Source organism: Nannospalax galili, unplaced genomic scaffold (assembly GCF_000622305.1).
Source record: "Nannospalax galili isolate Female #2095 unplaced genomic scaffold, S.galili_v1.0 scaffold1437, whole genome shotgun sequence".
Classification (NCBI taxonomy): Eukaryota; Metazoa; Chordata; class Mammalia; order Rodentia; family Spalacidae; genus Nannospalax; species Nannospalax galili.
In genome coordinates this window covers 963695-986215 of record NW_008341050.1, presented here as the reverse complement: position 1 = coordinate 986215, position 22521 = coordinate 963695, and the positions used below count along the sequence as shown (strand labels likewise).

Here is a 22521-nt window from a genome sequence, read left to right as displayed (position 1 = left end):
GTATCCAGACATAACTACAGGAACCAGGATAATGGAAAGGAAACAGGGAGGTAAAGGAAAAGAAAGAACCTGAAAGAGAAGAACAGTAGGGAATAGGCCTTAATAAGGGAGGGTATACAAGGAACCTAGGGGATAAAGGGAAAGAAGGAGCTCAAGAGAGGTAGGACCATAGGAGAAGGGTATTAGTAAGGGAGAAAATGGGGGCACCTTAATTTAAATTTTTATCTGATGTTTAAATATTATGAATTAGATGTGTGAAACGTTTTGAATAATGTGTATTTCTTCTAAAAAGCTGATTTAAGCTAAATGTGGTAATGTACATTTTTAATCTCAGGACTAGGATGGCAGAGGAGAGAGATCAGTGTTCAAGACCAGCCTGAATTACACAGTTGAAATCCTTTTCTGTTTCAGCTTGAAACAACTCAGTCCAGTCTTTTCATCCTGTCTTAATCTTATTAAGATTAATACACATGATTGGATTCTTAATATAAAATGGGCCTTTGTCATCAAAAGGAAACAAACATGGGACTGGGGAGATGGCTCAGTAAGAGCACTTGCTGGGCAAGTATTGAGGACCTGAGTTCAGAGCCCCGGCATCCATATAATAAGCCAAAGGTGACCGCACAACTGTAACCTCACACTAGTGGAAGGAAGGTATGAAGACGGTGGGATCACTAGGGCTTGCTGGCCACCAGCCTGCGAAGAACAGCAAGCTCCAGGATCAATGAAAGACCTTGTCTCAAGGGAATGGGGCAGAGTGACAGAGAAGGAAACCTGATGTCTTCTTCTGGCCTGCGTGTGCCACACGGGCATGCCTGTTTGCACACACATACGTACACACATGCACAGGAAAGGAAAGAGACATGCCATTCTGATTTTTACTCTAAGATGGCAGTATATCATAGATGGAATGTTCTTCACACCAGTTTGTTAAAGAAGAATTTGCAGGGATAAAATAACTCTCAAATCAGTTAAGAAACAAACTGACATATGCATACGCGTGCATGCACACACACACGCACACACACACACACACACAGAGTCAACTTTTACTCATTTGGTATTAAAAGCCCATGATAACGTTATATCCAACGACTGTAAAATACTTGCTGTTTTCAAGTGCACATGGAACATCTTCTAAAACTGACCACAAAATAAGCCATAAAGTAAATCCAAATAAATTCTAAAGGATCGAAGTCATACAGTGTTTTTTTCTAACTACAGTGGAATTAAACTAGAAATTATCACTAGCTCGGTTAATGAATCATTTTCTCACTTGGAAATCTTCCAAAATTTGAAATGTGTATCCAAGAAGAAATGATAACAATACTAAAAAATTAAAAGTATACAATACATAGTTTCCCACTATTAAGATGAGAAAAAAGGAATATCACTGCAAATCCTACAGACAGTAGCCCAGGACGCATCTCAAAAAACCAAAACTGGTTAGAACATTCTATGCCAATAAACTTAATATTTCACACAAAGTGAATAAATTCCTAGAATAACATGACTTACAGAGCTAACAATGAACTTTCAAAAGCCAGCCCAATTTTAAAAATAGGCAAAAAATCAGAACAGATGTTTCTCCTATTAAGATTATCAATAAGTGCTTGAAAAGATGCAAAGCATCATTAGTCATTGGGAAAGAGGAAATCAAAGCCACAATGAGACACCAGTTCAATCTACTGAGATATAGTCATAAAGACAAATGATACCAAGTGTTGGTGAGGATGTAGGGAAATTTGGAACACTCACAATACTGATGGGAATGTAAAATGGCACAAAGATTTGCACATGAACATTCATGGAAGCATTATTCTTAACAGCAAGAAAGTTAAATTGACTAAAATGTTGATCAACTGATACATAAAATAACCCCATATATCCACACAATGGAATATTACCATTTTTTTAAAAATGGAGCACATGCTGTAACATAGATCCATCTTGAAGACATTACGCTAAGTGAAAGAAGCCATTCAGAAGACCACACACTGTGTGACTCTACATGCATGAAAGTCAGGAAGAGGCAAATCCATGGAAACAGGAAGCAGGTTAGTGGTTGTCAGGTACAGGGAGTAGGGAGAAACAGAAAATGGATGTGAGGTTTGGGGGATAATGATTGTGGTGATATGTGTACCAATACTGTTTATATACAAAACCCCATCATACCATATATACATGTTGTTGTGTTTGAGGTTTTGATTTTGTGTACTTTTGGGTTTTATTTTGTGGTTGGTTGGTTGTTTTTGAGACAGATTCTCACTGTGTAGTTCAAGCTAGCCTCCAACTCATTATGTAGCCCAGAATGGCCTTGAATTTGCTGTCCTCCTGCCTTGGCCTCCTGAGTGCTTCCGGTATGCACACTGTATTGTGCACTTCAAGCAGATATATTACGTGTTATGGAAATTGTATCCAAACAGTGTTGTTATTGAAAAAAACAAGACCCTTCCAACTAAAAAACAATGCCAGGAAAAGTACAAAATCTGATTAGTCTGTATCTATAAAAGAAATTTAATCTATAAAGTCCTCACACATAAAAACTCTAGGCTCAAAATTTTTCCAGATAATATAAAAAGTATGAACAGTTGCTGGGTGTGGTGGCGCACGCCTTTAGTCCCAGCACTGAGTTCCAGGACAGCTGGGGCTTGGGAGACCCTGTCTCAGAAAGACCAAAAAAAAAAAAAAAACTCTGTCTAAAAAAAAAAAAAAAAAAAAAAAAAAGTATGAACAGTTTCTGACTGTCAGTTAAGACATTACAAGAAAGAAAAAGGTCCTATCCTTTATGGAAATAAATGCAAATGCCCTCAAAAAATCACAAAACATGCAGCAAAATAGGATAGATGGGAACTTCATATCTGGTAATCTGCCAAAAAATGACAACAGGAGTTATAAGTAAATTATGAAACATTGAATGACTTTTCTCTTGTGCTCAGGATCAGGACTGAGATAAGGATTATTCTCTCTTAGACTTGAAGTCTCAGCCAGTAGAATAAGTGAAGAAAAAGAAACAGAAGTCTCAGTGTTTAAAATGAACCAAAACTGACTTTGTATGAGATGAAAATCTTTAAAAATCAACAAATAGGATGTTAAAATTAGTATGTGACTGACACACAGTGCCTGGAAATGAATCAGCATATATATAAACTCAGTTGTATCTTGAACATGCTGAGCTTATTAAACTCACTAAGCTGTGACATTGACTCATCTGTGTAGAGAAATTGCATATTGTATTTCAACACAAGGTTTGTAAAAGCTATTTTTCTTTTAATTTAATTATGTATATATGTGTATGTGGGCCTGTGCATGTGAGTGCAGTGCTGGAGTTACAGACTGCAGTGAGCTACCCGGCATGGGTGCTGGGACTCAAACTCAGGTGTTCTGGAAGAACAGTACAGGCTCTTAACCACTGAACCATCTCTCTAACCTCCTCCCTTCCCCCTTTTTGAAGCAGGGTCTCATGGTTCTTACTATGTAGCCCTGACTGACCTAGAATTCACCAAGTAGACCAAGCTGGCCTTTAACTCACAAATCTGCTTGTCTCTGCCTTCAGAGTGTTGGGGTTAAAGATGTGTGCCACCATGCCCAGTCAAAGTCAGCTATATTTCTATAGCTGATCTTTTAAAAAATGAAATTTGAAAAATGAAACTCTTTACAATAACACTTAAAAAATAAAAATACCTGGTAATATATGTGCCAAACCTCAATGGAGAAAATCATAGACCCAAGGGAATGGAAGAATATACCAAGCCTGTGGGTGGGGCTATTTAACATCTTTAGTTGCTGCTTTCCAGATTCTGCATGTTCAGCATATTCTCAGAGGAGGAAAACATGGTCAGTTAGGTTTGTTGTTGTTGTTGTTGTTGTTGTTGTTGTTGTTGTTGTTTTAAAGCTGGGTCTCCCTGTAGTCCCAGCTGACTTGGAACTCTCTATGTAGATCAGGCTAGACTCAATCTCATAGAGATCCACCTGCCTCTGCCTCCAGAGTACTGGGATTAGAGGCATGAGCCACCACACCCAGCCGTCAGTTTGACACTGTATAGAAAAACTAAATTTAATCTTGGGTCCATCACATATCAGATATAAATGTGAATGGTAAAACTTGTTAGAGAAAACAGAAGGCTATTTTAATGACATTCAGGCAGGGAAAGGTTTCTTCAGGAGACAACAAAAAGCACTAATCACCGGAAAAAAGTGGGAAAAAGTATTATGTGTACATACTACATATGCTCTACAAGAGCTCATATCCCAACTATAGTAACAATTTTGGTTTAAGGAAAGAGACAACATAGTAAAAAAAGTGAGCAAGAAACTTGAATGGATACTATCCAAATGAGTTATAAGCATTTTAACCTCATGAGTCATCAAATAAAGCTACTAGAAAATAGCTGCATTCCTACCTGAATAGCCAAAATTTAGCCAAACTAACAATAACAGACATCTGCAAACATGTGATGCACCTGCAACTCTGAATTTTTTATGAGAGGGTCTTAGGGAGCCCAGACTGCCCTCAAACATGGAAAATATGTTCATCCTCCCTCCACCTACCAGGTTCTAGGATTACAGACTACATCTGGATTAAACGCTGCAAGTGGGTATATGAAATGGTGCCTGCCACTTTGCAGAACTGATAACATTTATTGAAAGTGAACATGAGCATGTTCTGTGGCCCCACAGTTCACTTCCTGGCTATATATCCAATGGTATGCATACACCTGGGCAGAGAATGAATGTTTGCCACTGCATTATTAGCCAAACTGGAAATACCCCGAGTGTCCATTTTGCAGTGTTCCTCCAATGGAGTCATAGAGTGGATACATAAGTCTACAGCAGTGGAAAAGAACTACTGCTATGCTCACATTGTGGATGAGTCTGCTGGTTCCAACGTGTAACAACAAAAACCGAATTATTGAAATTGTAAATGCTGTGTGATTGTGTTTATATGGTCTAGGCCCTCAGTAGACACTAGAATTTCCAACTTTCTTCTTTTCTGCTCCCGTGAAAAGCCCAGCTGGAGAAATTATAATGTCACTGAAGACCGAAAAATAAGCAGTGCTTCAAAAAATGATGATTTAATGTTCGCGTTCTGTTTTATTTGCTTCCAGTCTTTTTTCTTTTTCTTTTTTTTGAGAAAATGTCTTTGTTTCTTTTCCTGTTGCTGTAATAAAATAATTTGACAACAGCAGCTTAAAGGGTTTTATCCTGCTCCCAGTTCAGGTTACAGTGCTTTATGGCAAGGAAGTCACAGCAGCAAGAGCCTGAGGCAAATGGCCATGTTACAGCCCCAGTCAAGAACCAGAGAGCAAAGAATGCATGCATCCTAGTGCTCAGCTCACTTTCTCTACTTTGACAGTCCAAATCCACCCCAGGGACTGGTCCCACCCATACGTAATATGAGTAGTCCCACATCGATTAGCATAATCAAGATTATCCCTCACAGACATTCTCAGAGGCTAACCTTCCTTAATCTAGATAATTCCTGATGGATGTGCATGGAAGTTTACCTCCTAGACAATTCTACATTATGCTGACAATGAATACTTCCTCTCACATAAACTAAATGTTATAGTATAATCAAAGCTACCCATGTTCCTGTCCCCAGTTCTCAAACCCTTTCTCTCTAAATTTAGCTATTGTAAAAATGATATGTCATCTTCATCTTAATATTCAACATCTTAGCATATTAAATAGGTTATATATGTATATATTTACATACCCATGAATGGCAAATAATATATGTATATATATTTGTATGCTTACAAATTCAGAGTACTGTAATTTACATATCTTCTAATTAATATTTTTACTGTGCAGTGTTTTTGAGCTTTCTCCACATATAAATTTATCAGTAGTTTTTCATTCTAAGTGAACATTATAAATTAGTGCACATTGATGTCCTTAGTTCTTAAAGAATGAAGAGGTTAGTAGCGATGTTTCTAATGAGAATCTTTATCTACGATTGATACTCTGCTCAACTCTCAGACAGTGTGAAGTTGAAGCTAAAATCTCTCCCTGCAAGACTGGTCCCCAAGTGATTCCTAGTTAGTCAGCAGAGCTCAGCAGCTTCAGGCAGAATAGGCTGAGGACCATTCCAGGTCAAGTGTTTATCAGTTTAAGTTATGTATGAAAGTCATTTTAGCTGTCTTACTTGATCTTCCCCTTTACACTATATTTTCATGATTTATAAGATTTTCAATGACTTTTTGTGATTGTTTTATGTATGTGTTAACTATCTCAAGCTTAACTCAAGCAAATTAAAATAAGTCCACTTAACTAAAGTTAAAGAAAAGGAAGAAAAGTCACCAGATTCTCCACATTTTATGAAACTAGAGTGTTAAAAACAAATATGTTAGGTTCTCCAATAGCTAGAACGGGTTTGCTGTTCTGGGGTCATTCCTGCCGGCCAGGTCTGACAGCAGCGAAGGAGCATTGTTAGTCGCTGGTTCAAGTTCTGTTGCTCATATTCCAGCTTGAGATTTCCAGCTAAGCAACATAGTTACGCTGGAAATGCAGGCAACACATGATTCTGTTCTTTTTGAGACAGGGTCTCCCTGTAGCCCCAGCTGGCCTGGAACTCCCTACGTAGACTAGATTGGCCTTGAACTCACAGAGACCCGCCTGTCTCTGTCTCTGTTAGGATTAAAGGCTGCTCCACCACACACGGCGTGATTGTGTTCTTAATTGGGTAAAATGGAAAAGGGATGTTGAAGCAATATTTGCTGTAACTTTTCTTTTCCATGTTTGTTCTCCATGTGGTATAAATCCGTTACACTTACACAGCACGTGGGAGGGTGGAGAGTGATGTTTATAGCAGCTGTTGTGTCCCTCTCATTGCAGGGGAATAAGAAAAGCCTGTGGTTATTTATATTTCTGAGCAGTAACTGCATTCTTTTTCAATATTATCTGAAGCCAGAGCAACATTGAATGGCACTCAAGGACTATTTCTTGGTTGGAAATAAGTTTTTGAGTTTTTCATTATGTGTGTGTTTGCTGTATGCATGTGTGTGCACACAGGGCATCAGGTCTCTTCCTCAGTCACTCTCCATCTTATTTTTTAGACAGTCTCTCATGAACCTAGAGCTCACTGTTTGGGCTAACATGGCTGGCCAGTAAGCCCCAGGGGTCCCCGTCTTGGCCCCACCTCCAGCACTGGCTTTACAGGTGTGTGCTGCTGACACACTTAGCTTTTACATTGGTGCTGGGGCACTTGACGCACTGAGCCATCTCCCCAGCCTGTGGATGGCAGTTCTTTACTTCATTACAGAAGCAACATGGGAGTGTAAGTTTTTAGAATGACTTAGTTGTGTATTTTTTTCTTTCTGTCCCAGCTTTTCTGAGGCCTTTTAAAGTTTACAGAAAAAAGTTAATGAATCGAATATATTTTAACTTTTTTTTTTTGACACAGGCTGGCCTCCATCTCACCGAGATCCACCTGCTTCTGCTTCCTAAGTGCTACCCAGCTTATATTTTACTTTTAAAAAGAGAATAGGGACTGGAGAGATGACTCAGCAGTTAAGAGCACTGACTGCCCTTGTAGAGAACCCAGGTTTGATTCCTAGCCACCCACATGGCAGCTAACAACCATCCATAACTCCACTTCCAGAGACCTGACGCCCTCTTCCGTCCTCCACAGGCATTGCATGACACGGGTACACTTATATACATGCAGGCAATATACTCATATACAAAAAATTTTTAAAATAATATCTTAAAAATAAAAGAATACAGGAAGGCTTATTGGGTCAGTGGATATTTATACAAATTTCTCCCTCAGTTTTTAAATTTTGAATATTTTCAAACCTGCAGGAAAATTATGGAAAGAATATAGTGTACATTCACTCTTAAACATTTTCTCTAGATTGATGTTACGAATATTTTGCTACGTTTTATTTTTCTTTCCATATATGCATTCTCATGTGCACATGTGTATTGGTTTTATTTCTTTCTGATCCTTTCTCTGTAAATACTTAAGCATGTTTTTCCTAAGAACAGTAACATTCTCTTTCTGTTGTGCAAAATATAAAGCCTGTTTTTAACTTTTCTGGAACCCTTTCTGTTACCTGTGTTTTTATCAGTAGTCAAGAACAAAGGAAGCAAGGAAAGGAATTATTAATAGCAACCACCCACTGCCTAAGTTATTCACCACTGTGCATCTTCCAGAATCCAAGTGTGAAAAGGAAAGAGATTGGCTTTCAGTCCTGAATAAATATAAAGCATTTGATAGACAGGCTCCAAAACATTAAGTAGGCCCTCTTTTTGAGCTGTTTCTCCCAACTACATGAACCATTAAAACATTTTCCTTAACTGCTTTATTGTGTGTGGCCTGTGTCAGGAACGAATATATTGCTACATTTCTATTTGTTTTCATAAATTCATAGCTTTCAGAATTGAAAAGTCTTACAGTGTTTGCTGTATGATTCATTTTACCATTGAAAACCCTGGTCAAGGTCATGAAACTCAATAGGGGAAAAGAATCTAGTTGTTCAGACTCTCAATGAGAAGTACTCTGTTATATCGCATTGCCTCCACATGAGACTCAATGACTTCTTCTAGGGTCTTGAGAGGTGAGAGAGGTACAGGGTCTGAGGATACTACACCTAGATACCTACTAACTGCCCTTGAATCTCACTCGGGTGAGCTGTAAATAGCTCTTCAAGCTTTCGTGTGCACATGAATTTCCTAGCGACCTTGTTAAAATGCTGGTGACCTAGAAATCTGTGATCAACAAGCTGCCAGGTGATGCTGATGCTACAAGTTCATGGACCAGTTATTAAAGCAAGCATAGGGTTCCCATAGCCCCCAGGTATCATCAAAGTAGAAAAATACTTTCTAAGCATTACAGAAGATTTCTGTTTATAAAATATAGAGACCTTTTATCCATCAGGCCAAAGTGAAATATTTTCACAAGTTCTTTGTATTTTCCTAACTTTAAGCCACTTCCAAGTTTTATTTCAGTATGTTAGCTTAGATGCAACTGTCTCTCAGAATCATTATGTTGATAAATATGAGATCTCACAGACATTAATGGTAATACAGAGGGAGCTATAGATTCAAGTTCCTTTGCCAAGTGTAACTATCAAAAAAAAGCAAACAGATGATGTTCCATTTTATACTTTTAATACAAACACCTTTCAAACCAGGTCTGTTTATTCAATCTAACAAACATTGGGCATTAATGTTTGGTGATATTTACATTCTGGTTATGTTCATTTAAATATATATATATATTTTGCTTTTGAATTATGTGATTAATGAAAGATATAAATGATAGAATATTTATGGATTTTGCAATTTGGTTTTTGTTGTTTAAAGATAATATATAGTTAACCATCTCAATATAACATGAAATGCACTTAAACTTATGGCAGGCAGAAATAAGCCACACCTTTAATATATAGATGATGAAATTTACTCTGAATATTCCCAAAATGCCTATAGAAATCATAATTTCTTATTTTTCAGAAGACTCCAGCAGTAAAATAAAAAAGCAGTAATAATTCCCCAAGGGAAATGTAGACTACAAAGCCAAGTTAAGAAACTTATCAAAGAAATTGAGATAAAAAAAAAAAGAAAAAGAAGAAGACAAGCCAGGCATGGTGGTGCAGGCCTTTGATCCCAGCACTCGGGAGGTAGAGGTAGACAGATTTGAGGCCAGCCTGGTCTAGAAAGCGAGTTGCAGGCCAGTTAGGGCTACAGAGAAACCCTGCCTCAACAGGGGAGAGAGAGAGAGAGAGAGAGAGAGAGAGAGAGAGGAGAGAGAGAGAGAGAGAGAATGAGAATGAGAATGAAACCAACAACTCGGTTAAAGAAGTATTGACGAAGGCCCTGCTTTGTCCTGGTATGCAGAGACATGCCAGTAAGTAAAGCTATTGATGCAGTCTTCAGGATGATCATAGGAAGGTAGGGGGATCAAAAGTTCAAGGTCATCCTCAACTACATAGAGAGTTCAAGATCAACCTGGGATACATGAGACTATAATAATGATGATAATAGTAGTAATAATAATAGAAACTATGGGACTTAAGAATTTTTATGAACAAAGATGAATAAATGTCAAATCTAGGTAAAGGATATTGGGGCTGTTCACCGTAAAATTCTTTCAACTTTGCAACGTGAGAAAAGTTTCATAATGATGTGTGGAAGGAACCATTAAACGTAAGTTTCTCCTTATGAATAATCAATTCTTAACAAATAAAAGGAAGGAATGAAATAGAGAAGGGTTTTCCAGTTCACTGTGAGGAAGACACTTAAAATGCAGACTTTCTTTCTTTGGTGGTGTTAACCTGTCTGTCATGAGATCCAGGATAAAAGTTTGCCCAGTAAGCCAAGAGTAGCAGCCATCAGAGTATAAACACATCCCAGATGAGGGTGTAGGATTGACTCAGATACGACAGATCTAGACGGTGTGGTGAAATTGAGATCTGATTCATTCAGGGTATCAATGATAAGTTGAACTTTTGGATAATACCAAAATCTGGCACTGGTTATTACTGAAGTTAATTCTAACTTCCTAAGTAGTGGTATGCCAGAAATATCCCTAGTGTTTTCAACCTTAGAACCTACCCAGTGAGGTATATGTATGAGAGTGCACACCTGTTGTCCCAGCACTTGGGAGTTAGAGATAGAAAGATCAGAAACTACATAAGACTCTGTCTCAAAATGAAAGAAAGAAAAGAAAAAGCAATAACACAAAACCTACTTAATTATTTTAAAACCTCTCACAAGGGGCTGGAGAGATGGCTTAGCCATTAAGAATACTGACTGCTCTTCAGAGGACCCAGGTTCGATTCCCACTTGACAGCTAACAACTGCCTGTAACTCCAGTTCCAAGGGAATTTGACACCCTCTTCTGACCTCTGTGGGCATTGCATGAGTATGCACTTACATACATGTAAGCAATATACTCATACACATACAATGAAAATAATAAAGAAAATATTTTTTAAAACCTAATACAAGAGAATTCAGCTTTAATGAACTTTTTGATACCAGTTAAATGAATTAAATACTTGGGTCTGTTAGGATAAATAGATGTCATAAATTGAATGCTAGAATATGGACTTAATTATAGTTAAGATTTGTGGCCCTGAATATGTTAATTTCCTGATAGGTGAGTGGTGAAGAAAAGTAATGGCTAAAGTTTTATCATAAATACATAATATAACAAAATATGTCTTCACATATATTCCCTTATACTTGATACTCATGAAGTACTATTAAGTAAACAGGTTTTTAAAAAGATTTTTAAAAATTTATGTGAATGTGTATGTGCCTGCATGAGTTTATATTCACCATATCCGTGTGCATGCAGGTGACTGAGGAAGTCAGAAGAGGGTATCAGATTCCCTAGAACTGGAATTATAGGTGGCTGAGAGCCACTTGATGTGGGTCTTGGGCACCAAACCCAGGTCCTCTGCAAGAGCAGTAAGCACTCACTCTTAATGTTAAAAATTTATGTGAATGTGTATGTGCCTGCATGAGTTTATATTCACCATATCCGTGTGCATGCAGGTGACTGAGGAAGTCAGAAGAGGGTATCAGATTCCCTAGAACTGGAATTATAGGTGGCTGAGAGCCACTTGATGTGGGTCTTGGGCACCAAACCCAGGTCCTCTGCAAGAGCAGTAAGCACTCACTCTTAATGGCTGAGCCATCTCCCCAGCCCCTGTGAACAAGTATTTTTTAATAATATTTTTTTTGAATCTTTGAGAATTTCATACAACATATTTCTATCATATTCAGTCCCCCTCCCCATCTCCTCTCATATCCATCCCCTTCCTCTTCTCCCCCTACTTATGGTCCTCTGTTTGTTTTTAAAGCCATTGAGTCCAGTTTTTGTCCCCAAATACTCTTGGGTGTGGGTCCATCCCCAGGAGCATGGGCAACTACCCAGGGTCACACCTTAAACAAAAATGACTCTCCCTCTCCCAGCAGCTATCACTTCCCAAGAGTTCCTCAGCTAGGGCTGGGGCTTCGTGCCCACCTCCCCTCTCTATGCTGGGATCTTGTCTGGCTTGAGCTTGTGTAGGTCTTGTGCATGCTGTCACAACCACTGTGAGTTCATGTGTGTAACTGCCTTGTTGTGTTCAGAAAACATTTTTTTGTAGTCCTCCACTACCTCTGGCTCTTACAAACTTTCCACCTCTCTCTTCCAAGTGCTCCCTGAGCACTCCACAGTCTCTTATTCTCTGCACATTGACCAACTGTGGGTCTCTGTGTTAATCACCATCTGTTGCAAAACGAAGCTTCTTTGATGAAAGGTAAGAAAGGCACTAATCTGTGAGTATAACAATAAGTCATTAGGAGTCGGTTTAATATCATGTCTATTTAGCAAAATAACAGTAGTAGGTTCTCTCCTGCAGCCTGTGACCTGTCTAGCCACAGATTCCTGGCATTGATGGTGTTGCCAGGTATGGGATCCATCTTGTGAACCAGGCCTTAAATTCAGCCAGAAAGTGGTTAGTTACTCCCATCACATTTGTGCCACTATTGCACCAGTGGGCATATGTTGCCAGGCCAGTCATTATTGTAGCTCGCAGAGTTCACAGCTGAGTAAGATTGATGTGAAAAGTAAGGTTCTTTTCTCATCTGGTAGCATGCACCTTCCGGCACTGCGGAAGCCAGCCACTATTCCAAGCTAGGAATGAAGCTTGGAGGTCAGTACCAGCTTGATTTCCTCAGGTTCTCCAACTCAATGTAGTGTTTGCAGTGATAGGGTCTTACAGTCTTACAGGTGAACAAATGTGTTTGTAAGTCACCTAGTTTGATAAATTTGATGTTTTAACTAGAAAATGAGCGCCGAAAGAGTCAACAGAAGGCCCAGCTGTCATCTTTGACATCTCTTATAGATGTGAAAATGTCTTGGAAATTAAAGGTATATACATTGAATCTTGACTTCTCCTATAAAGTTATGATATATCTAGCTGGGGAAATATTAGTCCATGTATCATAAAATGTAATAAACTGTTTAAATAATCAAAAGATGAGTAATTTTCTAATATTAAGCTATAATACATATTTTCACTTATAAATAACATTTTCACTTAAACTATATCAGAAAATTTGACTCCTTGGTAAATTGGAAGAGAAAAATATGACTTGTCGTTAAGTGTAACTGTTTGACTCTTTTTATGTTGCTGTCTGAAGAGGCGCTTTTTTTTTTTTTTTTTTTTTTTGGTCTTTTCGAGACAGGGTCTCCCTGTAGCCCCAGCTGTCCTGGATTCACTATGGAGAACAGGCTGGCCTCGAACTCACAGAGATCCACCTGCCTGGGATTAAAGGCATGTGCCACCATGCCCGGCCCTGAAGAGATGCTTTTAAAAAAATATTTTATTATTTTTATTTTATGTGTATGAGTGTATTGCCTGCATGTGAGTGCACCCGTGTTGTGCAGTGCCACGGAGGTCAGAAGAAGTCTTTGGGTTCCCCTGGAACTGAAGTTAAGGACGGTTCATAGCCACCATGTGGGTCCTGGGAATCGAACCCGGGTCCTCTGCAATCAGTGCTCTTAACCGCTGAGCCATCTCTCCAGCCCCAGAGATACTTTTTAACACATCAGGTGTTTCTGCCTTTAAGAGGTGAGGTGTTTACATTATAAATGTTTCTGTGGAGAGACCATTGTGCTTTTTGGAATGCACTATACTTACTAAATGCTTTACAGTAGGAGGCAAATCCCTTAAGGAGATTAACTGTTTTGAATTTATATAGAACATTAAAGTGCTGAACACAGAGTATCAAATGTTGCCACATTTATGTTGTCACTTACCGTTAAGTAAAATCAGCCTTGTGCAGTAGTCACTGGTACAGTGGTTGGTATTAATTTAACAGGCAGGAAACGGAATCTTGGGGGTTAAAAGTCTGGGCCCAAGTCTTCTAACTCCAGAGTTTGAAGCCAGGGTGCTTAACATTAGTATAGTAGTTGGTGAGACATAGCAAAAGTCTATTGCCGATGTGATGTTTCAACTGTTTATTGTATCGGGAGAAGCACATGGAAAGAACAAACTCCAAATTGGGGGCACCATTATAGATCTGCCTTGCTTTAGGCAGACTGCAGTCATTTTGAAGATCAATAAGGTTGTTGAAATATGGATAGGACTTACCCAGGAAAATGGCTGGCAGGTTGTGCAGCCCAAAGAAGCAGGACCAGGCCCAGAGGGCTCCTCCTGATTGACTTTTTTTTTCTTTTTTTTTTTTTTTTTTTTTGGAGACAGGTTCCCACACTGACTTGGAGCTCACCAAGTAGGATAGTTTGGCTGGTCAGCAAGCCCCAGGGATCCACCCATGCCTGCCTCCCCACCAATGGGATCACAAACACCCTCCACCATACATGACTTTTTTAACAATATCACAGTTGGGGTTTTTAAAGATTTATTTATTATTTTTATTTTATATGTATGAGTGTATTGCCTATATGTGTGTCAGTGCACCTGTATCATGCAGTGCCCGCAGAGGTCAGAAGAAGGTATCGTATCCCCTGGAGCTGGAGTTATGGATGGTTGTTAGTCACCATGTGGTTGCTGGGAATCAAACTTGGGTCTTCTGCAAGAGCAGTCAGTGCTCTTAACCACTGAGCCATCTCTCCAGCACCCCATAATATCATAGTCGTATAAAACGCACTGTGATTACATTCACCCTCCACTGCCCTCTCTCATGCTCCTCCTGTTGTTGCTGACTTTCTTCCCACTGGCCCATCCCACTCTAACGTCCCTCCTTTTCTTCCTTCCTTCATCCCTCTCTCCCTCCATCCCTCCTCCTGTGATGTGTTGATGATTGCAACTGCCATGTTCTGTCTAGAAGACTGCTCCCCACTGCACTCTTCCCTGCCCTTCAGTTCCCACTGTCCTTCCATTCCTTCCTCTACTGTGTTCCCTGGGCCTGAGCGAATAACAGATGTCCCATTTTATTTGGAGCCCAGCACTGTATCTTTTTAAACATGGGTTCTGGGGCTTTTACTTGGGTTCTGGGGATCAAACTCGGGTTCTTGAGTCTTCAAGGCAAGCACTTTATCCACTGATTGATGGATACTATGATCATTAAAAAGAAACTTTTGAAACCGTGTTAAAAGAATCCATTTTTATAAGCCTTCCAGGTTATACTAAGGGAGCCTTAACAGGCAGATGCAGTGTGACATTTCTAAATTTGTGGCAGTGTGAAGTTTTTATGTTTCAGCTTTAGACAAATGCATAGTTATTCCATCTAAACCTATTTAGAATCACTTACATAGTATACCTTGGTGTGCTTTGGTATAGTTATTAGGAATTTGTTTCCTAATGAAACCAATTTCAATATTTTCTGAAAGAGAGCTGGATTAGCAATGAAACTAGTTTTATTTGCTTTTATTTTCTCTTCTCTTCCCTTCGCCTGTCTAATTGCCTATGAATATTTAGGGTATTGACAGGTTATTTAGGCTTGAACATCTTCTTGAGTCACAGTCAGGAGTAACCCATTGAATTTGCTCTTCTGAACTGTGAAAAGTGAATGTAGAAGTTGTGTAACTTATGATAGTAAAGGATTCGCAAGTAAGCTTTAGCTTGAATTTAGTAATTGGATCCAAGAACGTGAACTATCTCTTTAATACTGAAATGTATTGGGGAAAGTGACTTGGGAAAATAAAGGTACAGTGTTTTGTAGTCTTAAGTTGAGGCCCCTGGGATTTTTTGTGTGTGGTTGTGTATTTTGGGTTAAGGCTAAAGGGAAATGGTTGCAGTAAGGATTGGCATTAGGACATTCTGAAGTTACTTACCAAAGTATGGACTGCACTTTGCTAAAAAATCTAAACTTTTTTTTTTTTTTTTTTGGTATTTTTGAGACAGGGTCTCCCTGTAGCCTCAACTGACCTTGAACTCACTATGTAGACCAAGCTGGCCTTGAACTCACAGAGATCCGCCTCCCTCTGCCTCCCAAGTGCTGGGATTAAAGGCGTGCACTACCACACCTGGCAGTATTTTCTTTTCCAGGGGCTGTCTTGGTACTGTGTCTCTGTTCATTTGTTCTCTAGTATTGCCTAGAGATTGTCCCCTTCTCTGAGCATTTTTATACCTTCTAAGTACCCTCTTTACCTTAATTTTGGCTTCTGACTGTGAGATTTAAATATGCGACTGACACTATTTGCCTAATATTTTTGCTGACATTTTTTTGGTTATTTTTTGGGGCAGGGGTTACATTTGTTTCTTCCTTGATTGGTTTTGTTTTGCCTTGTTTCATTTTCCAGAGCTGAAGCTCAAACCCAGGACTTTGTCCGTGCTAAGCATGTGCTCTTCCATTTGGCCACACCCCCAGCAAACTGACAGGCTTTTGTTTTGTTTTGTATTGGTTTTGCTTCTTTTTTTTTGGTTTTGTTTTGATATTTTTGAGACAGAGTCTCAATAGCCCAGGCTGGCCCCAAGCCCCTACTTTCGCCTCCCAAGTGCCAGTGTTACAGATGTGCACTGCCACGCATAACTCCCAACAAACTTCTTGATGTATTTTATTTATTTATTTGTATTTACTTATTGTATTGTTTTATGTGTTTGAGTGCTTTGCATGTATGTGTATGCACCACATGCATGCAGTGCCCATGGAGGTGAGAAGAGGCCATTTGATCCCCTAGAACTGGAGCTCCAGGTGGTTGTTAGCTGCCATGTAGATGCTGGAAATTGAACTTGAGTCCTCTGTAAGAGCAGCCAGTGCTCTTAACCTCTGAGCCACCTCTCCAGTCCCTTGATATATTTTTTGATCTGTCAGAATCAGCCAAACATTTATTTAAAGCATCCTACTTAGAAAAAAAACTAAAATTCTTACTATTTTCTTGTAATATATTAGGAATTAAAAAAACAAATTCCAGCACAGATACCTTTAATTTAGAGGAACTATGAAATGCAATTTGGAATAGCAATACTTCTTTGGTCTTGAACATTTATAATCCATTTATTGCTTTTTTTTCTTTGCTTGTTTTTGCTTTGTGTTGTTGCCATATTTCAGGGAGAAATGTCTAGTACAAAATCATTTTTATTTCTGTTGGCCTCATTAGACTGTAAAGCATGAGAAAGCTTGAAGAGAGAAAGCTGGCCCTCTATATGTATTGAATAAGAAGCTGGTGTGGTGGCTGTAAGTCCCAGCTACTTGGGAAACAGAGGCAAGGAGTTTGAGGCCAGCCTGTGAAATGCAGTGAGACCCTGCCTCTGCATAAGTTTAAACTTTTTTGTAATTGCCAGTTTCTTTATAGGAATGGGATAAAAAGTTTTGGGAGAAGGCATATTATCCCCAGACTATTTAAGCTTTGTTCTATAGCAAGAGTCAGCAACCATTTTCTTAAAGGGCTGGATTGTAAATACTTTAGATTTCTGAGACCACGTGGTTTCTGTTGTTAGTCAGCTGTCTCACCACTACCTACCTACTGAATTCTGCTGTAGAGAGACCATAGATTAACTGGCTGTTGATATGCGTGAGCCTGACTGTGTTGCAATAAAACTCTTTTCACAAAAGGAAGCAACTGACCTGCCAACCCTTGTTTTATAGTATCTAACAAAAATTATTCATAACAGTCATGTACTCTTGCCCCATAAAATATTGTTGTTAAGGATAATGTATGAAATCAGAGAACAGGGGACTTCCAGCTTTACAGTGTCCTAGCAAATGTGTTCTGATCTATTTTCAGCTATGACAGCTGGGATGTTCTTTAAGTTGCTCTTGGAAAAGCTAGGCATGGTGCTGCATGCCTATAATCCCAGCACTTGACAGGCAGAGGCAGGAGGAACGGTCATCTCAGCTATTTAGCAAGTTTGAAGCCAGCTTTAGTTACAGGGGACTCTGTCTCAATTAAAAAAAAAAAATTAAAGGAGGGGAAGAGACTCGGGGGAAGGAGAAAATAAATTAGGTGGGTTAGAGGAACAGTTTGGCAAAAGTTGGAAACTATTGACGCTAGGCACTTTTCTCTCTGCTTCTGTTTATGTTTGCACAAGTCAGTGGTGAAAGTCACTGGATAACAAACAGTGGTCCAGTAAAGGCAGCAACTCCTCCCTTTCCACACCATCCAATAGGAAGGGCAGTAAGACAAGAAGTCTAAATTTCATCTTTAGCTCACCCAGGGAGCTTTCTGCCATTCCCACAGCACACAGCCCACTGTATAAAGATGGCTGCGAGATCCAGTGCAGGTCAGGAGGGTGATTGTGGGAAGAGCCCAGGAGATGGCACCTGTGGTTGCAGATCCCCAGCAAAACCAGGCAAACACCATTGTCCAGAGGAAGTGACTGGCCTTAGGCTCCCCAAAAGCAGCACTCAGCACTGACACTTTACCAAGTCCTCCAGGAAAGAATTAGTTTAGGAATTAACATGTCAAGCTTCAGAAAGTGATGGGTCTCCATTTTAGATTGGGACCAGAGCAGGTTATACTGAGCAAGGAGATTTGAAGATCTGAAGGCAGTGAAGGAGTCAAATATCCATGAAGAACAACACTGTAAGCTGAGCTTGCCGTCCTCCTGCCTCAGCCTCCTAAGTGCTGGGACTACCTTAGTTTACTAAGGAAAGTATTGTAAAGAGAAAGCAGCCACTAGAACAGCACATGTAGTGTATAATTTCATAATACAGCAAAGATGTATGTAGCTTGGTGGCAGAGTGCTTCCCTATCATGGGTGAGGCCCCTGGGTTTATGCCACAGTACAAAAAAAAAAAAAACCCTTAAAAATTGAAAGTGGTGTGCCAGGCATGGTGGTGCACCCCTTTAATTCCAGCATTCAGGAGGCAGAGGCAGGGGGATCTGTGTGAGTTCCAGGCCAGCTGGGGCTATATAGGAAGAGCCTGTCTCAAAAAGACAAAAAAAAAAAAGTTCATAGTGGAAACACTTAAATATGTATAACTATAGATAAATGTAAGGAGGCTAAACCTTGCTAATGAAAAATTCCCGAATTGGATCACATAAAAGCACAGAAAGGATAATAAAATTAAAGGACAAGTAGAGATATGCCAGGCATAGGCAGACTACAAAAACTCAGAGCAGAGATCTTAATATTGGACTCTACAGCATGAAAGGCATTGCGTGAGGACAGAGGATGCAAGATCTGTGTGGAGAGATCTGTAAAATGCTTCTCAGGGATACAAATGAAGATTTGAAAGGGGAGGCTTACAGGATGCTTGGGTACTAACAATTGAAATCATATAGATGGTAGTTTTCCTTATGCTGACCCATGGAGTTAACATGGTCTCAAAACAAAACGATTGCTAACCTCTATTGAGCCCTTCCTGTATACCAGGTACTGCTCTAAATGCTGCTTATATTCTTCACAATGACTAACCTACCAGATATTAAAATACATAGTAAAACTAGAATGTGGAAGCAATGAGGTTGATATGGCATGAGCAGACAGATTGTTGAACTTGGTAAAAGTTCAGAAATAGACCCAAATTCATATAGTATTTAGAAAAATATGAAGTTGTCGTTTGAAGTAAGGAAGACACTGGACCATGGATTACGATGGGCAGCTGTGCTGGCAGTAGAGGGGAGTTAGTTGCACTTCTTTCTTAAATTTAGCTAAAATTAACTCCTATGAATCCAAGATTTAAGCCTGAAAGACAGAATTACCTATAGACTTTAGCTCAAGTAATTTTAAATGATGTATGTTTTTTCTAAATATTATTCTTCCATTTCTGCATACTTTCTTCAGTGAGCAGGGGGTAGGCATTGATGATAGTCACGTCTGTGTAATAGTCAAGGCATGTATTGTCATAGAGACCTAGCTGGTTTTTGTTGCAGTGACACAACAGAAGACAGCAGATGGGTTAATACATTGGGTTTTAGTCATTTCATGCCTTCATTCCTCCTCCTGTCATACTTTTGGTGTCTCAGAAGGGAAAAGGTGCAAAGGAATAAATTAAGATAGGAATGTATTTAGTATTCTTTCTGAAGTTTAGTTTAATTCCGAAATCCTGAACTCTGGAGTCACAGCCACAGTGCTGCCCTTTGAAGAAACAGCACAGGTGTGTGAGAGCGCACGGTTTCCCTCTGATACTCTGGGTTCAAGCGCTAAGATTGCCTGTCCAGGCTCTTAAAAGAAGAGTATACAGCAAGGCCAATGCTCCCCAAACATCTGTAAAGTCATGGTACATCTATTTAGTTGCTGTCTTATTCTTGGTAAAATATGGGAAAGAAATGCAGACTGAAAAGCTTATAGGAAGGAAAAGAAAATTTAGATTTGAGGTGCTGGAGAGTTGACCCAGTGGTTAAGAGCACTAGCTGCTCTTGCAGAGGACTGGGGTTCAGTTCCCAGAACCCACGTGGTAACTAACAACCACCCGTAACTCCAGTTCCAGGGAATCTGATGCCCTCTTCTGAACTCCATGGGCACTACATGGGTGCACTTGCATGCATGCAGGCAAAACACTCATACAGATTAAATAAAATAATAAAGAAAAGATTAAAACCAATATTACTTTTTAAAGTTGCTTAAAATGATTTACTAGCTATAGTTCTTATTTAATATGAGACTGCTGTTTACCTGTATGTATGTAAGTGTGTTTGTAAATTGAAACACACCAAAGTGTTTGGTGCTACTAATATCTTGTGATGTTAAGAAATTGAAAGACTTTTGTTTCCTTTTATTTGTGTTTTTAAATTTTCTCTAAAGAACCCGTATTAGTTTAGTACTCAAAGCCAGCTTTATTTGGGTCTCACACCTCTCACATTTGTTCTTCTGTTCTGACAGTTGACATGTCTTTTGTTTCTGTAGGCGCACCAGAGACTCACTTCCTGGCAGAACCTGGGAGTTGTTTACTGCAGTACAGTTGTGCCCTCTGATGGTAAGTTTGGGCAAATCCATTTTTATGTCTTACATTTTTTCTTTCTTAGCTTAGTGCTTCTAATTTTTTAGTTAACACATTTAGTTTTATTATTATTATTATTATTTTATGTGTATGAGTGTATTGTCTGCATGTATGTACACATTTATTTTTTAAATAAGTTTTATTGCATTTCTTTATTTGTGGTGGTGGGGCATACATTGCCATGGCTTGTATGTGGAGGTCAGAGGACAACTTGAAGAAGTCATTTCTGTCCCACCATGTGGGTCCCAGGAATCAAACCCTGATCATCAGGCTTGGCAGCAAACTCCCTTACCCGCTGAACCATCTCTCCAGACCAACATGGGAGTTTATAAACCATACTCTGATTTTTGGTTCTCTTGGAAGTCCTAGAGAAGAGAGGGTTAGGGAAGAAGTATAAAGCTTGAGTGAGGATCTGATGAATTTAGAACAGAAACCAAAATTCTAGTTTGTCCATCAAGTCTTCATAGGTCCTGGAATGTTCATTTATGTTTAGGAACCAGGGCCATAGTTAATGTGAAGACATAGGAGCATCCCACTTGGTATTTCCTAACTGTTGGGCTTTCAATCCTGGATAATGCTCAATTACTGTAACCCCTTCAGGGCCTCAGCACAAGCAACTCAAAGTCAGTGAGACCCTCAGTTCTTAGCTTTCTCTTTCCTTGGGCTCAGGCTCTTCTTTGATGTGGAGGGATGAACAGATGCTTGGGGAATCACATAGGATCCTTTGTAAATGTCCATAATGCTACAGATTGGCAACAGATAGAAACTTTAGTTGTTTTTCATAGGATTGTGTTTCTAAATTTTCCTACCATTTCTCTTAACCATATGGAAAATTTTCAGTTTATAGTGTTTGGCTTACAGGTTGACTATTAAATGTTTCCTTTGTATAAAGCTTAGTTTGATTCTTAGTTTTATTCTAATTTCAGTTTTGTTCTAATTTCAACTTTATAAACACAGACTCATAAACAGTAGAATTAAAAGAGCGTCCTGCAAATTCATAAGGACACCCAAGCTGAAGAAGCCCAGGAGATGAATCCTCTGTATGCAGTCAGGGTGATCAGAATCCCCTCTCCAAAGCTGTTCATTTATCATGGTGTATGGAGTGTGCCCACATTTGCTGAATCCTCTCACTTTGGAGGAAATACCCTTTAGTGGTTACTCATTTACAATATGGAAATATTGAAAGGGAAAGTAGACAGAAACTAGGGAAAGGTGAGTGACATTCCTCTCGTTCCTGTGTCTTGAAGACATAAAAAGCTGCCAAAGTAATACTAATTAATATGTAAGTGAGAGAGCAATACCCCCCTTCCTGCAGTGAGGGTCCAAATGTGTACCCCCAGACAAGGCTCAGTGCCAGCATGCACCAGATACCAGAACTCATGTAGCCAAATGCCAGAGGTCCAGAATGCTACTTCCTCCCTTCCCTAAACCCCTCCAAAGGAAAAGATGAATGTTTCTCTTTCCTCAGCACTGTCTTGATGCATTACACAGCCAAATGCAGACTGACCACATCTAGGCCTTTACTGCCCAGGTTCCCATACTCTCCCCTACTAAACATCATTAGCTAGTTCCTATGGAGATATTCTCTTCATATAAGAAAATTTATAGTGCTAGGCCCTCTAGCTTTTGCTAAACTAAGAGTATTTCAGCCAAAATTTTATGTCCTTTATAATATTATGAAATTATTATATATTTGATGTTAGTGTATCTCAACATATATCTGTG

The 22521-nt window shown here is 39.3% G+C and overlaps 1 protein-coding gene across 2 annotated transcripts in view; it reads left to right on the top strand.

The window, feature by feature from the left end:
- The window catches only part of Mcu (mitochondrial calcium uniporter), a 193352-nt gene that overhangs the window by 119312 nt on the left and 51519 nt on the right, over positions 1-22521 (top strand). For both annotated transcript variants that reach the window (XM_008836623.3, XM_008836622.3), the window contains exon 2: positions 20703-20772. In XM_008836623.3, the coding sequence (XP_008834845.1) occupies positions 20703-20772 (70 nt within the window). The remainder of the gene's footprint in view (positions 1-20702; positions 20773-22521) is intronic.